This window comes from Bombus impatiens, unplaced genomic scaffold (assembly GCF_000188095.3).
Source record: "Bombus impatiens unplaced genomic scaffold, BIMP_2.2 scf_0019, whole genome shotgun sequence".
In the NCBI taxonomy this organism is placed as follows: Eukaryota; Metazoa; Arthropoda; class Insecta; order Hymenoptera; family Apidae; genus Bombus; species Bombus impatiens.
In genome coordinates, this window is record NT_176438.1 from 507,097 (window position 1) to 523,648 (window position 16,552).

The 16,552-nt window shown below is 33.6% G+C and overlaps 4 protein-coding genes across 6 annotated transcripts in view; 2 read left to right on the forward strand and 2 right to left on the reverse strand.

The window, feature by feature from the left end:
* The window catches only part of LOC100745321 (transcriptional regulator ERG homolog), a 70,240-nt gene extending 68,812 nt beyond the window's left edge, over positions 1-1,428 (forward strand). For both annotated transcript variants that reach the window (XM_024365889.2, XM_024365887.2), the window contains exon 7: positions 779-1,428. In XM_024365889.2, the coding sequence (XP_024221657.1) occupies positions 779-1,115 (337 nt within the window). In that variant the 3' untranslated portion in view covers positions 1,116-1,428. The remainder of the gene's footprint in view (positions 1-778) is intronic.
* A 7,143-nt stretch (positions 1,429-8,571) lies between these two features.
* On the forward strand, positions 8,572-10,465 carry LOC100745560 (pyrimidodiazepine synthase). The gene is made up of 5 exons (XM_012382452.3): positions 8,572-8,995; positions 9,068-9,173; positions 9,433-9,676; positions 9,759-9,980; positions 10,085-10,465. The coding sequence occupies exons 1-5, from the start codon at positions 8,971-8,973 to the stop codon at positions 10,211-10,213; spliced, it is 726 nt and encodes a 241-aa protein (XP_012237875.1). The 5' UTR covers positions 8,572-8,970; the 3' UTR covers positions 10,214-10,465.
* On the reverse strand, positions 9,739-11,408 carry LOC100745681. Of its 2 annotated transcripts, XM_012382468.3 has the most exons (3): positions 11,198-11,406; positions 10,955-11,086; positions 9,739-10,178 (listed from the first exon to the last, which is right to left on the reverse strand). In XM_012382468.3, exons 1-3 carry the CDS (start codon positions 11,225-11,227, stop codon positions 10,155-10,157), a joined length of 186 nt encoding a protein of 61 aa, XP_012237891.1. In that variant the 5' UTR covers positions 11,228-11,406; the 3' UTR covers positions 9,739-10,154. The 2 variants fall into 2 exon arrangements, with proteins under 2 accessions (XP_012237891.1, XP_003484603.1); XM_003484555.4 differs by lacking the exon at positions 9,739-10,178 and having other exon boundaries at positions 10,804-11,086; positions 11,198-11,408.
* A 392-nt stretch (positions 11,409-11,800) lies between these two features.
* LOC100745442 (cleavage and polyadenylation specificity factor subunit 5) lies at positions 11,801-16,130 on the reverse strand. The gene is made up of 6 exons (XM_003484553.4): positions 15,903-16,130; positions 13,620-13,820; positions 13,430-13,493; positions 12,397-12,562; positions 12,195-12,309; positions 11,801-12,115 (listed from the first exon to the last, which is right to left on the reverse strand). The coding sequence occupies exons 1-6, from the start codon at positions 16,019-16,021 to the stop codon at positions 12,094-12,096; spliced, it is 687 nt and encodes a 228-aa protein (XP_003484601.1). The 5' UTR covers positions 16,022-16,130; the 3' UTR covers positions 11,801-12,093.
* Positions 16,131-16,552: the final 422 nt, after the last annotated feature.

Genomic DNA, 16,552 nt, shown 5'->3' on the forward strand with positions numbered 1-16,552 from the left:
TACAAAAAAAAAAAAAAAAAGATAGGAAGAGTCGTTTCCGTCGCCGCGGAAGCGGAGTCGTTATCGGCTTTGGCAAATAGAATTTATTAAATAAGAACTCGCTGGTTGCATGGAGATTTTTACGGCTTTCAACGAGTTCGTAAATCGCCGGTTTATGGCAGAACGTGGTCTCGCTCGATCGTATCTCGAACAGTGTGAAATAAGAGGATAGAAGGACGAAGCTTGGTACATATCGTAGCTTCAGTGCTGTGGCTCCTGCCTCTGTTATCTTATGTCCTTATCTTTGTTTTCGTTGACGATTTAATAGGATGAAATGTGGCACAGCTTCCTGAACTGTTGCTTGAACCTGAAAAATAATAAATGAAGAGTAATCCCACAATAACAATTAAGATAGTATTCATAAAATGATGATCTTCTTTCTTCTACCTTGTATGCGTCTCCATTATGTTACAGAATTATCATACATAACGCATTTTCCCTTATTAAATAGCAGAAAAGAACCTCGATCTTCTACAAATTTCTTCAAACTAACTGTCAACTGGCATTATCGAACCACAGAAGAAATCTATGTTAAATTTCCAGATAGGTATTAGAACACTCATACTATTCTACATACTTTCATACTCTTTATCACATAAAACGCAAAATACAGATTAAAATCTAAACATTCGTAGATCCCCTATACATATACTTCAACCGAGGTCATTTTCGTTAATCGTTCTAGAAATATAATCTTCTCGCATCCATGTTGCATCGAGGTATCCGTATCTACTTGCAGGTACTACTACGACAAGAACATCATGACAAAGGTCCACGGGAAGAGGTACGCGTACAAGTTCGACTTCCAGGGCCTGGCGGCAGCGACGCAGCCCGCGGCTGCGGACCCAGCCGCGTACAAATACCAAAGCGAGTTGTTTATGTCCGGTTATGGGCACGCGAAGTTGAACCTTATGCCACCACCGGCCGCCTCCGTGTCGGTCTCCGTTCCAGGCGGCCTTTTCCAATCGGCCTCCAGCTACTGGTCCACGAGTCCGGGTGCCAACCTGTATGCGGGACACCACACGGCCTCTGGCCATGTGCCGCCTCATCTGGGCACCTATCCGCACTACGCATGACCCACCGCCGAACACTGGGGCGCCCTGGGTACGCCACGTTAACAAGTTTCTACTCGAGGGAATTTAACCGACCGCCGCCATCGCGGTCTACGTGTGCCGTCGGTCCGTGGATTCCGCAAATAGACCACACCTTTTGCGATTGCACTATCCTGCTGTAGTGGTTGGTGATGTCGTTTTATCTGTCCTCTTGCAATTTTTGTTTCTTTGATAAGTATTTATATCCTTCTTCGATTCCATTGAATTCTTCATTTTCTCATTGCCTTTGCTTGGCCAGAAAGTGGATGATGAAGTGAATAGAGAAACCTCAAAGTATCAATGTAACCTGTGAAATTTTAGACGAATATTAATTTTATGATTTTATATAACATGTAGACACGTGCAACGTGTATTAGGGAATTGAAAAGGTATGTATATGAATAATTATGTTTCGGTATCTGGGCAGATATCGCGTGTGCAGATATTAGAGAATGTTATGTGCTTATTAATATGTGCATAAGAATATGTGTGTATTTACATATTCAGATAGTTTAATTCGTGTATGTTTTAATACGTGAACGTTCTAGTATCTAACGTTTTGAAGAAATCACCGTCTCAACGGTTATGTACTATATCACGGTGTATCTAAGAAATACAGCGACCAAGTAATAACATACACAACGAGATTATATTTTTAGAAATCTCTAGGTTACAGGTAACATTGACAATTTTTTCTCTGAAGATCCAGCTCTCTTGGAGGACAGATCTCCTTTGAACAATATTAAACGAATCAATCTGTTCCGGCATATGTAATATCCTAGTATAATATTCTAATATATATTTTATCTTAACGCGTGTTAATTAAAAAAATTACGCGAATTAAACTATAAATACGTTGATTCATATAGCGCACATATATTTAAATAAACATGAAACGCAGACCTCTATCAGAAATTATTTCATGATAGCAATAGAATTTTTGCATTGAAAATTGGCAATTTTCATAGTAAAATCATGAGAAGTTCCAAACTCGTAGATTCCTGGAGCACGTGTCGAGAAGCATGTAAAACACTGTTTATTATAATATTGTCCCTTGCGTGACCACTGGACGATGCAAATATTCAGTGACACTCCCGCAAGACTGAATGGTTTTGTTCGTGGATTTGATGGAAGAGAATCCAATTCTGCTTGAGCATGATCGCTGTTCCCTGAAAAATAGAACAACGTTGAAATCTTTATCTTTGGTCGTAATCTTTCCTAAGTTTATTGCTACTGAAGGATAAAATTATAATTCTACGCAAAACAATGCTCGAAAGCTATGATTTTACTATCAAATAAAATACTTGCTCACGGTTTAAATAATCTAGCGCAGTTGATATTTAAGTCATGAAACTTTCCGTTTCATCCGGCATCAAGCAGCACGTGGACAGATTAAACGATCAAACTAATCAGCAATATCATAGTCGCTGTCACGACCAGCCGATCTGGTTCCTTAGCAGCAAACAGCGACCAATTTAAATTACTGACGCGAAACTGACGATCACGCGAGACCACTCTACCCCCAAAAAGCTTTCGTTTACGACCGACGGTGCACTCAAATTATTGTAAGAACGTTGTACATACAATATAATGGATTACGTAAGTACAGGGTACGTTCACAAGACGATTCTCGTCAGTCGTTTTATCTCGACGATATCCAGTACCATCATTGGCAGTAAAGTTTGTATAATACTATGGAAATATAATTTATATCTGAATTACTCAAGTTTCATTCCTAAACACAAAGAATTTTCGTTTTCTATTATCTATCTAATTTTGCTAGAAGTTATTACGAATAAAACATAGTTGAATTCCATTGTAGATTTTACAAGAATTAGAAAAACTTTAGACCACTCAAAGTATCCATCGTTCGATACATAATTTTTTGATTGGTTATTCATAACTTACTGATGTCATAATTTCATATTATTTAATCAAATTTCCAATTTATTAGAATTATCATTATTTAGAATATATAACTGTGAATTAATATCTGTGGAAAGATTCTACCTTTCTATATTCTAAATAATAATAATCGTTAGTAATTTTTATATCACTTGAGATCTTAGTACGTAGTTAATTTTCTAATACTAAGATCCAAGTAGCAGCCTTCCAATGTAATTCAAATGAATTGTAATTTCTTCACTCCAAACATTGAATTCTAGAATCTTTGATTCGTTTTCAACAATCATGCATGATAACGCCGCGATGAACCGCGTGTCGAGAATTATCCTGTCCGAAAGGACGTCGCCTTGTACGCGAATAACTAACCGGCGTACTTCCGCAGAGAAACGTCGGTGTTTCCGACTGGATGGAATCGAACATGCGCATTTTAACGAGGAATATCTCCGTACAGATGCACGATCGAGCAATTTCGAGAACGGTTCGTCGAATCAACGATGATGACAATGAGCCACACGCGAGCATCATGATGGTCGACGATAATCGAACATCCAAATAAGCTTGATCGTTCTTAGTGAGAAATGCTTACATGTTCGATTCGGGTGAAGAGCAATGCGTGTATTATAAACTCTTTTAACTTATTTGTTACATAACGAAAATGTAGATAGAGGAACCGCATGTCGTCGTTCAGAAGAAAAATTCATCGCGAGTTACGTTGCTCGCGTTGTTGGCGCGGGTACAAAGGACATGCTGCGTTCATTCAGCGACCAAACACTATACATTTATACGTGTAATAGAACTTCATTTGTCTGAACTTCATTTAGTCGAACGAGATTATAATTAAAATCTTCTTTGCTATTTAAACGTGAATTCTAATTACTTATGTGAGGAAAAATAAGTTAGTAGAGGATCGGTAAACTTCTATCGCTTAATGCAATAAGAGAGAAAGATCTTAGGAGCCTATAGTTAAATAGTCAACGAGAGTCTAAAATTTTATTTGGTCGACGTAGATTTTAAAATCAATTTCGTCGATATAAACGTGAAGCTTGCTGGACAAAAGATATTCAATGTCTTCCTTCTATTTCAATGGAAGGCTTTTTAAATTTTTAAATATTTCTTCACTGTCTTAGATCGAACGACGTTTTCTACTCGTAGTGATAAGTTAGTAAGTAGAGTAAACTCCTAATCGCTCTCAGGTTCAGATAAATAAAGTTCTATCATTACAAGCTTTCCTTCTCATGATCTTTGTGCGATCACGATTTCACAACGAAGTACGACGCGTGTTTCAGTGCCGTGGAAAAGACTAAACCGCGAGCGACCAACGAAATTTCTACGAGGATCGTGTGCAACCGTGAAGTCTCATTTCTAATCCAGCCGGTATATGTATAGAAATATGTCTCTCTTGATCCTAGTATGACTCCTCTGAGATTATTTATTTATAATGGTGATAATGGTACTCACAGATATTTATCAAAGTGAATATTTTCAAAAAATAACATTCCAAACAGGCATACGTTCGCACAATCCCTGTAAAAGTGAGAAGTTTAAACGTTTTTCCAAGATTTACAGACTCAATGATTACAAACCAGTTACATAACGGTTTACTCACATATATTGAAAATTCATTTTCTCAAGAACAAGGAATTATTGAAAGCCAATATTCCTAGCCTTTCCGGAGTTCATTTTTCTCGAAAATCTGCGCATTACCAACGTCAATGATAACATACAATCGATGTCGATCTCAGAAGTGATTCCAGAATCGGCATAACGTGTTGTTCTTTGCCACGAGCCAAACGCTATTAGAGAAACCATTAAACGAGCGACAAATCCCGGCAGAACATAGCACATCCATCAATCGAACGGAAGCTCGAGTCGCAATTATCGAGATTGATAAAGTACAACGTTGAGTCATATCAGAACCGAACGTACGAAATGCCGAGCCGTGCTCACCACGTCGACTCTCACCGATCAATCGAGAGATGCGGTCGCTCTATCTATGTACAAAACATAGGGGTAAGTCTCCAATGTACGCAAATCGTGGATCCTCAGCCGGCAAAACTAATAAAACTGAATAAAACGAATAAGATGAATAAATTAAAGAGAACAGGTAGAACAAGGAAAGAAAAAAAAAGACAAAAATAAGTAAAAAAAAGATGGTTCCACGAAAGAGAAGATCCGGCGGCCGGTGACTTACCCCTTACTGTGGAAAGGTGTACCTCTGTCGAAGAAGCGAGTAACTTCTTAAGTCGTATACTGTATCATACCATTCGTAAGACGTAAGCACCCATAGAATTACTCTAACGATTTAGTCGTAACCAAAACCTGTCGAGCGTTCCTCGGTTTCGACCAAGGGGATCGTTCTCTCCGGGACGAGAAAACGACGCTCGCCCCGTCCTCTTCGTTTTTTCCAAAGAAACTAAAATAAGAAAAATATATATATATAGATATATATATATATATAAAGTAACGAAGTGAAATAAAACAATGGGAAAGAGAAAAAAGAAGAAAAAAATGAAAAAGAAAGTGACTCCGTGGGACGTCGACGGGCCTCTAATGTAGATAGGGTGTTTTCATGTGTAGCGTAGGCGTGTAGAGAACATAGTCTTAGCGCGAGAATGTACATCAGAATGTATTTCGATTGCAATGTGTCCTCCTGTGTGACTCTATTGTACGTGTACGTATATGTATGTGTGTGCATACCATGCATGTATGCGTGGGAGAGAGAAAGAGAGAGAGCGAGAGAGAGAGAGAGAGAGAGAGAGGGTGAGACTGGGAAAAGGAAAAGAAAATCGCGTACGATACCACGGATGAGTGGAGTAAGTGGTAGAAAGAGGAGTAGGCGTGATTCGCACAAACTGGAACACTGGGATGATAATAATAACAATGACGATGGCGACGATGACAATGATGGATGAGAGAGGGCGAAGGGTGTTTGACACTAGCATAGACCGCGTTAGGCTAGGTAGATAAGCGACCCCTTCGAGAGGAGAAAAAATGAGTTTCGTCAAGAAAGACGAAAAAATATCGTGTAATACGGACCACGATGTAGCAAGGTTGTGAAAATTTGTCAAGAATTCAAATAATTCTTAATGTCAATTCGAGGGAAGAGAATTAACAGATATATCACACGTGGACCTGAAATCTTAACCCAAAGCTATGTGGAAAAAATTGCTAATACAGAACTGTTTAAAGTATATTAAAATAATAATTTATACTTCCACCATAATTTCTCTTTCTAGATTATCAAAATAGTAAAATAATAATTAGCTGGAATACCGTTAAACCTGGTTCATATTACTCGAATTACCTGAATCCAAATCACTCGAATTAAGATAGATTGACTAATATGAACGAGGTTATTAATCCTGAGTCATTTTCATTTTATTTTGCGTAAATCTAAAATATGCAATTATACAATCCTAAATGGGTCCGTAGTCCTAGTAAAAAGAAGTCTCATGATGGAAGATAAAGTGGAAGTAAACAGTAACCTCGATATCAATTAACTCGTAGATTATTAATTATCTCCACCCAAAATTGAATATTAATAATAAATAGCTTCAGCTTTCCAAGCTCTGCAATTATGCAAAGGTCCATAAACAAAGTGAAAGTGGCACCTCGTATCTTCTCCTTATAAGATATCAATCATTGCAGCTACTCGATGGTCTTGATTTACAACCTCGCCATATCGTGGCCCGTAGGTCGCGAGAAACAGTGGTAGCAGAAAGATGGAATCGTGGAACGGGACATAGATGAAAGAAGAGCCGAAGCAGTGTAAGCAGAAGAAGAGCAGCAGGGGGGTGGGAAGGGGCGCTGTTGTTGTTCTTGTTGTCGTGCGCTTGTATTAAAGTCGCCATGTTCTAATTAAACGTGCCGACGGGGTTGTATCAGTCGTCGGCAAAATCAATGTGACTTTCTCTCGTATCTGTGTATGCACACATATACATGTGCACACATATATACATAGCAACATGGAGAAGTTCGCGTAACGAGTATGTTGCTTGTAAGTTAGGTTGACTACGACGTTGTTGAGAGGAAGAGAGACATAAAGGTTCGTATCGCTGCTCCCTTTCTTCCTTGAAGCGTAAACGAAACCTGGAAAAAAAGAAAAAGGACAATAAAGGAAAGAAGCAGACACAAAGGATAGCACTGTGAAACGAGAACCGGATTGAGAGTCGTAGGAGGAGGGTTAGATAGAAAATAAAAAAAAAATTGGAAAGAAAAAAGAAAGAAGAGGAAGAAAAAGGGGGAAAAAGAAACGTTAGCAACACACGGTAGGTCAGTCTTGGTTGTCGGCGGTTGGCGAATTGGTCGGGTTGCCATGGAGAACGCTGGGTATTCCCTGGATTCAGGCCCGCCCCAACGGGAAACCCCCATTCGGGAAATTCGTGGCGTCGCCGAAGCTGCCGCGGTGCCGGAGGTTTAGCTCGGCTCGGCTAATCGATTCTGCTACCAATCAGCGCCCGCGCCGTTCCTCCTCGTCCTCGTCCTCGTCCTCATCCTCCTCGCGCCGCTACCTACAACATCTCTCGACTTCTCACTCGACCCTTTGTGTAGGGGTCTCTCTACACACCCGCGAAACTCCTCCCTTCTCTACCACGAGATTCCATCATAATTCTCTCTCTTTCTCTCTTTCTCTCTCTCTCTCTCTCTCTCTCTCTCTTTCGGTGTGCTCCACCTACGTGTGTACCCTTCACCATACTCGTGGTACCACTTTTACCTAAGCAGCCCAACCGTCTGATCCCTATGTACGGTTATTATAGTGAGTGAGGAGCTGGGTCTTGGATAGAAGGGCTGACTGAAGGCTGGCCAATCGACGTTTTAACCTTTTCCATTTCTTGGCCTTTCTCTTCTCTCCTCCAAGGTGAAACGTTTCTCAAAGTGTTTATACATATGCACTTGGTAAGGTTGCACTATGGGAGATTGAAAAATGGTTGGTTGATTTGTAGAAGGAAAGAATGGTTTAGAATTTACGTGTATTTAAAAGGAGGTTAAGTGAGTTGAACTAAGTTAGTAGAAAATTGTTGTTTAGATTGCCTAATTTTTTTATTAGAGATAGGGAAAACTTTTATCAAATACAGATTTAAATTTGAAAGAAAAACCGTTGACCGGTGTTTAGAAAGTCGTTGTAAATATCAAATTCAAATTTAAAAAACATTATTAATAGTGGTAATACATGAAATATCTTGCATTATCTTAACAATCAAATGAGGATATTAAAATTATCAACAATATAATGGCGTTCGTAGAACGAAATCAATGCAAATAAGTTAACATTTCCGCATAAATTTGAGCAAAATATTATTTCCTCGTTTAACTTACATTTATACAAAAACGATTACACTTATTTCAATTTTATAACTATTTATACAATGTAAAGTTAACTTACATCCTTTTTAAAATTCCAGATATATAAATGTAGAAAGCATGATCCTCAAAAGCCATTCCATTTTTAAAATATGTACCTAAGAAACACAGAAATCCAATTTCTCAGAACCAACATCGAAATATCAAACATCCCTACTAACACGAACTTCTAAAATTTGTTTTCCCCAAAAACTAGGTCCTTAAATCTTAAAGGTTGTCGAACTTCGCTCCAATATATGGTTTTATTTGAAAAACTCACGAGTAATAATTCTGTATTGTTTGAAAAAAAAATGGAAAAATATTATTATTATCGATGACTCATTAATTATAATAATTAAAATGACTTTGAGAACGTGTTTTATTATATGTAAGGTATATAAAGACATCAAATTGTTGAGAGATCTCGTTCCGGATTAACGACAGGTAACCTGCGCCTGGAGAACCTTGAACTATCACCGATGTTTATCAGACCGCCTGGGTGTATGAAAATGTGCAACATTATTCACAGCGAAAAAGAAATTACATAATTAATCGTAGAAATTCTTAAAACTTTCTAACCGACGATATAATCAAAATGAGTTTGAAACACTTGGCTACCGGTAAGATTATATTAGTGAAACTTGATATTAATATAATTGCAAAATAATTCCTTTTATACTATCGTTCTGTAGGATCAGTTGCCCCGCCCATTGTATCTGGAAAAATACGTTTGTATAGCATGCGATTTTGTCCGTATGCCCAAAGAATTCATTTAGTACTTGACGCGAAACATATACCGTAAGTAAACTAATTTTTCAAATTATAATTTAACTTTGAAAATTTTGTTTATATTTTTCACACATTGCAAACAGATGTTTAATTCATATTTTCTGTTTATTATACTTTTTAAATGCTTTATTTTTGTTTATGAATGCAGTAACTATTGTTTATTTATTTTTGTAATAATCTCAAAACCTCCCTTCCTCTCATACAAATACATATACATAGATATGCACTAAATTGTTTATTTTATTGTAATATTATTCCCTAATTACAGACATGATGTTGTTTATATTAATTTGACAAATAAACCTGAATGGTTACTAGAAAAAAGTCCTTTGGGCAAAGTTCCTTGTATAGAATTGGAAGGAGGAGAAACATTATATGAAAGCCTTGTGATTGCTGAATATTTGGATGATGCATATCCACAAAACAAACTTTATCCTGGTAATCCCCTTGCTAGAGCTAAGGATAAGTTGTTAATTGGTAGATTTAACTCTGTTATAAATACTTTGTATAAGGTATTTATTTCTCATATATACAATGTACTTATGCAAAATACAAATATTATGTACAACTAGAATACAAATATTTTTATTTTAGTTATATGTCAGTACATCTATAGACAGAGACATATTTGATGATGTCTTATCAGAATTGGGTCTTTTTGAAAGAGAACTTGTATCAAAAGGAACACCATTCTTTCATGGTAGTTCTCCTGGTATGTTAGATTTTATGATATGGCCATGGTGGGAGAGATCTGATGTAGTTAGAGTTTTACGTGGAGATCAGTTTACTATACCACGTGATAGGTTCAAGAGATTGGTAAGTTACAAACATATTATGTCAAATGTAATATAAAATTATCCTATACAAATTAGGGTATATAAACAACAAATTTTTCTTTTTTGTTACCTATACAATACTAGTTGGAATGGAAATCTGCCATGAAGGAGAATCCTGTTGTTCGAGCTAGTTACTTAGATACCGAAGTACATGCTAAGTACATGCGAAGTCGTCGTGCTGGAACGCCACAGTACGATTTAATTACTGCTTAAGTTAATAACTTCTAATTTGTATCTTCAAATATATATGTTTATAAATAATATAATATATTTAGAAATGAAACATTACTCGCAGAATGTTGCTAATAATTTAATGATTATCAGTTTATAAATGTTGTGAATTTGTTGTAAAACTAATATAAACATAACTTTCCATTTCGTTAACTATTTGTGTAATAATCATAACAAATCTATTTTATATTATGAAATATATCTACGTGATTTAAATAAAATATATTGGCATATTAATCTTTCTGGAAATTACCATATAATTTGATCATAAATGCTAATTAAATTTTGAATATATATTTATAAAAGAAAGTTACTATTGCTAAAACCTATCTTCCAAAGTAACTGTTTCTATGTAAAGAGACATTTTTTACATTAGTAATATTGCTATTGTAATACAATATACAATATTTATAGAGAAATCTGCTATATTAGTAGAAAATTTGAGCAGCATTAAGAAATTTTTTTCTAACAGTACCCAATAAGTATAAAATTACAAAAAAAAATAATTATAATATAAAAACTGAATAAATGTCTAATATATTACATTAATGACATTTCTTAAAATATGCATGATTTAGGAATGTTAATTTATATCGTTCCATAAAATAATACATATAAACCATAGAGCAGAAAACATGCAAAAATCATGCTTGCTGCTACCATGAATGACTTTGTATTTTGTCTCCTTAAGCTTTTTAATTTCTCTTCATTTTTTACAAGTACCTCCTGAATTTCTTCCAGTTTTGACTCTAATTCCTCACGAGTTTCCATTGTGAGCAATTTCGTCTTGAGTCTTTTTTTCAACACATCCACTTTGTACATGGATTCATTTAATGTATCTTCTACCTTCTGTATCTAACATGTATACAAATATGTTTAAAAACCAGAAGCATAGGTTAAGATAGAATAATTTCAGAAACTAAAGTATAAAATATATAAAATCTATTATCTTATTTTTACATATACCTTTGTCATAATCGTTTCATCCTGCGTCATTTTGACTTTAAATGTATGTATGTCCTTTTCTGTTATATAAAACACAAATTATCAACATCTCAAATTCGTATTCTGAATTTTAATGTTACCATGTGTTAGATGCATGTATTCTCACTAACTTGCTGAATACAAAATGGCGGTACAAACCAAGCTTACAGATATCAATAAGATAAATTACAAAGATAATTTTTATGGTTTTCTACTTACAAGTATTTAATTTTCAAAGAATTTCAATAAGAAACTAAAGAGCAGTAAAGTTACATGCACCTTTTTTACGTTTTATAAAAGTATAATTACGTCTTATATTGTTGCGATTTTTAAAAAATGCATACACACTCTCTTATTTAAATATTTATGGTATAAAAGCAAGGAAAGTCATAATTAATATTAACACTTTCTGATATGAAGTACAAATTTAATCTTCATCAGATTATAAATTCATGAATTTTATTGTAATTTTACAAAATTATATTTATCATAAAATTATGCATGTAAATATGTATATATATGTATATATTAAATCTACTTTTCACGAGAGAATTTATAACAAAACTAAAACATTCCACAATCATATATAAATCATGAAATTTAATAATATATTTACACCTAATAGGTAAATGTCGATATAATGAGTACTATTATTATGTATGAAGTGAAAGTAACATAAATATAAGGATTAGAAATTAAAAGTGCTAATGAATTATATAAGTACTACTTAAAAAATGATTTAATTTTTAGTGCACGTCATATTACACACATAACAGTTTTTTTTGCATTTCCACTCATCATCCCATACATACATTGTATTTATAGTACTTTCTCATAACTTAAATAAAATTACTCCACTTTCTCGGTTATTTCTTTTTTCACATATAGATGAAATTAAATCTGTAACATAAAATAAAATAATATAGTAGAGTAACCGGATATATTCAATTTAATCAAAAAGGTATTACATGATAATTACCTGCAAAGTGATTGTGGTAGAGAGGAAATAATAGGTCCATATCCTTGGGAGTTATCATACAATTCAAACAATGGAGCAGCTACTAACTTATAATTTTTAGGTACTGCAAATAGAGCTAAAAAGTTCAAAAATAATTATGCCAATTATTAAGTCTTACTTTACTTCTCAATGTAACAATATATTTCTGTCCTTTATATGCTACCTTTTTCTTGCAGCTGAACAAGAAACAACCTCTTGTGTTCCTTTGGTTTGGTAATATGTGGTGGTACATAAGGATACTGAGGTGGTTCAAAATTTGGTCTCCACCAATTTCCTATGGTATCTTCTATCACCCATTCTTGTTTAACTCCATCTTGACGTCCAAAGGTCTAAAAGTTATTTCGATATTATAACATCAATCATGTCAACTTTGCTACACTTCATAGACATTAAAATACAATCTTCTTCGTTCAGTCCACTAAGAACATGGTTACACAAATTTGTTTACATACTTAAAACGGCTGTATAGTCTTGTTAGTTCGGCTAACAATTAACTTGATCACAGAGATGCCTTAATATGTTCCTGTTAGCTTCTATATAATCAGTAATACAGGCCAAAAGTATTTATTCAAATACTTTCAGTTCCTTTTACTTACAGATACCTAATTAAATGAAACAGCTGTTGTACATACATTTATCATTTTAATTAAAAAATTGACAAATGCATAAATATAAGCTCAGCGAACCGCCTATTTGTTATGTGACGAAGAATCACGGTCCTACGTACTTCAATTATTTTCTAGCAAGAAGTTTTAGGACTAAACGTTATTTGATACAATTTTCTCCGTTTGTCTTTTCAATGAATTACAACAAAAAATCCATTAATGGTATATACAATACAATCTTCTTGTCATAATATTACAATCTTCACATCTTGCTTCTTTTATGTCTGAGTTAACATGTATGACGAGTGACACAAGAACAATGTTCTTAGCTAACCATGATATGTATAATGTAACAAGATATAATTTCATTACTATAAACATTGAAATGTCCGGGCATGCAGCGCACTAAAAATGTAAATGCTAATATAAGTAAAAATTCCCTATTCTGAGCTACAGGCCCGGTTACATAAGTTCTACAAATGTTTGGAAGATTAATACAATCGATTCTTGAACAGTGTTACAATCTAACATATCAAAGTGCCACTCCTAGCTACCTCGTAAGGTAGCATAAGGCGTCGTGCTAACTGTTACCTCTGTAAGGAGCCGTTTTAGGCCCTCTACCTCGTCTTCTCCTGCATTTAGCTCTCCTCCGGGTCTACAAAACAAAAGTACAAAAGTTAACAAATATTTGTATATACTTTAATAAATGTGATGCAATTAGATATCCTGATATCTAAATGAATTTTCCTCTATACCTAATGAAGATAATACACATACTTACAATTTGAAGAATGTTGTTCCCAACTGAAGTAGCAGGACATGTGGCAATCCATGTTCATGCACCAACAAAACCCCTTCAACACTGCGACGCATTCCAATTTTATCGAATTCATCTCGCATACGCTGAAACCTTGCTGGTACAGACGGATCTTTCTCGAAGAGTGGCTCTTTTGTTCCAAATGTATAGTTTGTCAAAGGATATCTATGATAAATGAGTTTTATTTTTGTGTTAGGTTCTTACTTCTTATGTAATCCTTCAGTAACTAAATCCAGTCTCTTCAACATCACTTTCACAAATAATAATATTACAATATATAACCATAAAGATTATACAGGTACTCACAATGCATTAGATAGTTTTGAGCATATAATTTTGTCCCCAAACTTTATATTAAGTTCCACATTTTTATACAAGACAAAAAATATCATTTTTTTCATGCAAGCAAGAGGAATAACATACAGATTTATAATATAAAAATAATTACTTTATATGTAACATTTTTCATATTTAAAAAAAAACAAATTTCATATTTAAGAATGTATATATACAATGAACAAAAAAATATATATAATAAAATTATGCACAAGTATATGTAGCAATTGATCAAATTTACACCCGTATGATTTACAAAGCATGTATACAAATACAGCATTGTTCAACAGATTATCAAGGTATTTCTGTTTGCATACTAAATTTTTATATGAAAACCACATATGTTGTGATTACTTACTGTTAATTATGAAATACAAAATATCAACTATAATTGATGCATATAAAACACTATATTACTTATAACATTACATTTTACATTAGTTATAAGTAAGTTATATCAAATGTAGTCATATCGTATGTTTAGAAATACATAATACATATATTTATGCTACTCTTATATTTCTCAAATTTTTTCCTATCACATATGTATATGTTGTGATTTGTAAATTGTATGCTAATAGACCTCAACAGCTTCTTTTTTTTTTAAAGAAATATCTTGTAATACTTTGTGATATTATTAAATACTATATAATCATAAATTTGTCAAAATATCAAAATGTAAATAAGTAATTAAAGTACTTATACATATATAATTAATTCATTACATTATATGAACTGAGTTTATTAATCACTTATAAATATCAATTGATATTTGGTGATATGTTTGAAAATTTATAATAAATGTGTTACATTTTCTAATATATTATTTCATTTTTGAAACATTATCAATATAACGCATGAATGAAGGATATAAATCTCAGATGCATTGTGCAATATTCTACTAAAACTTATTCATTTTAGAAAAAATTATTTGAAACATTCATAATATCTATGCATATTATGCTATTTCTTAAATTAAACACTAAGTATAATTATGAACTATCTGAGACAAATACATTCATAATAATATAGATATACAAAAATGTGTTATACTGCAAAATTTATCTTACATAAAATATGAAAGGCCAATTTACTAATAAAAAAATACAAATATCTGTAGTTTTAGCTATCACAGCTTATATAAATCTAAGATAATAGTAGTTTGATTTGCGAAATTATTTTATACATTTTTCCTTTTTATACACAACGAAATAATTTGTAGTATACAAGTAGAAACAATGAACAGTGACGATACAACTGTTTTCAAGTATATACGCATTACAAATAAACAGTCACATTATTACGGTGACTGTAAAAATAACAGAACATGTTTCCGTACGCAAACATACATTCAATGTATAAAGGATACCAGCGTACATTGCATACGGTGGCTACAACTTTTATAAATTCATAAATATAAAAGAAATTAAATTTGTCTTTAGCTTCATCATAATTAGAAGCTTATACCTTGTGCAAATAAAGCACAAAAGGTATAACTTTATGTCATATTTAGAAATTTTAAGCAAATAATTACTGATTTAATTCATAATTACAAGGATATATATCTTATTCATGGTGCAAAAAAAAATGCTTTATCATATCGACAATTTCACACTACATTAAAATAGTTGGTTATGTTTTACGATAGCGAATAATAATGAATTATTGAATAGTCAATAAATCGATACAATGACGTGGATAAGGTTATTGCTTAAAATTTCCGTGAGTACTTAACGGAAAGATGAACAGCCGTCTCATGGTTGTACCATGTAAGATGCATTGAAAGGTGTTAGGAACATAATTTTAATTGCTAGCGTCTCTTAACCGGCCATAGTTGCTCTACAGGAGAGGCAGTCAAAACATTAACTCTAAAAAATAATGTAATTGAGTCACATACTGATTATCACTTACAAATTAACTGTCCTGTTGATAGTTACAGACTGATTCTGTACCACTTTCCCTTCAAAGGAACTGTTACTAGCTCTTCTTGGCCAACCACTTCCTTTAACTTGAGTTGTTGCCATCGCCATTTTTCCTCGTACCGCGCTCCGCAATCCTAACACACCAACATCTAGCAACGGAATCGACTACTTCGGTGCTTCGTGTCGTGCCTTCTCGAATATCCCGAATCTCAAAGCTGTTTCGCGGGCCAACCAGTGTTGCCAAATGTGTAGATTACCCTAATCCTCCTTTATACTCGATATATCAAAGATATGTTTATAATAAAAATATTGATACTAATCATAATTATCTAGTAATATTAAACAGATATTATATAAATATTTTTAGTAATTTATTACGTTAATACGATAATAATTTAATAATTATATGCTAACCATTATAAATTTATAATTTCACTGACGAGTCGGATCAAGAGAGATAAATAACACCATGTGACCAAAGTTTAGGGGAAATAGAATTAGATTTACGGAAGATTGTGAAACCACAAATACAATGGTCACAAAAAGTATTTATAAACACCCTTATTATTCAATTAAATGTTTTTTCATAATTTTTACATACTACCAGAAAGGAAATTTCTAATCTGACACGAAATCTAA

Coding starts and splice junctions, on each gene's coding strand:
- LOC100745560 (XM_012382452.3), top strand. CDS start 8,971: ATGAGTTTGAAACACTTGGCTACCG. Junction 8,996..9,067: donor TTTGAAACACTTGGCTACCG/GTAAGATTATAT, acceptor ATCGTTCTGTAG/GATCAGTTGCCCCGCCCATT. Junction 9,981..10,084: donor GTGATAGGTTCAAGAGATTG/GTAAGTTACAAA, acceptor ATACAATACTAG/TTGGAATGGAAATCTGCCAT.
- LOC100745681 (XM_003484555.4), bottom strand. CDS start 11,227: ATGACGCAGGATGAAACGATTATGACAAAG. Junction 11,087..11,197: donor ATGAAACGATTATGACAAAG/GTATATGTAAAA, acceptor TATACATGTTAG/ATACAGAAGGTAGAAGATAC.
- LOC100745442 (XM_003484553.4), bottom strand. CDS start 16,021: ATGGCGATGGCAACAACTCAAGTTAAAGGAAGTGGTTGGCCAAGAAGA. Junction 13,494..13,619: donor GGAACAACATTCTTCAAATT/GTAAGTATGTGT, acceptor TTTGTTTTGTAG/ACCCGGAGGAGAGCTAAATG. Junction 12,563..13,429: donor TAAAACGGCTCCTTACAGAG/GTAACAGTTAGC, acceptor AATAACTTTTAG/ACCTTTGGACGTCAAGATGG.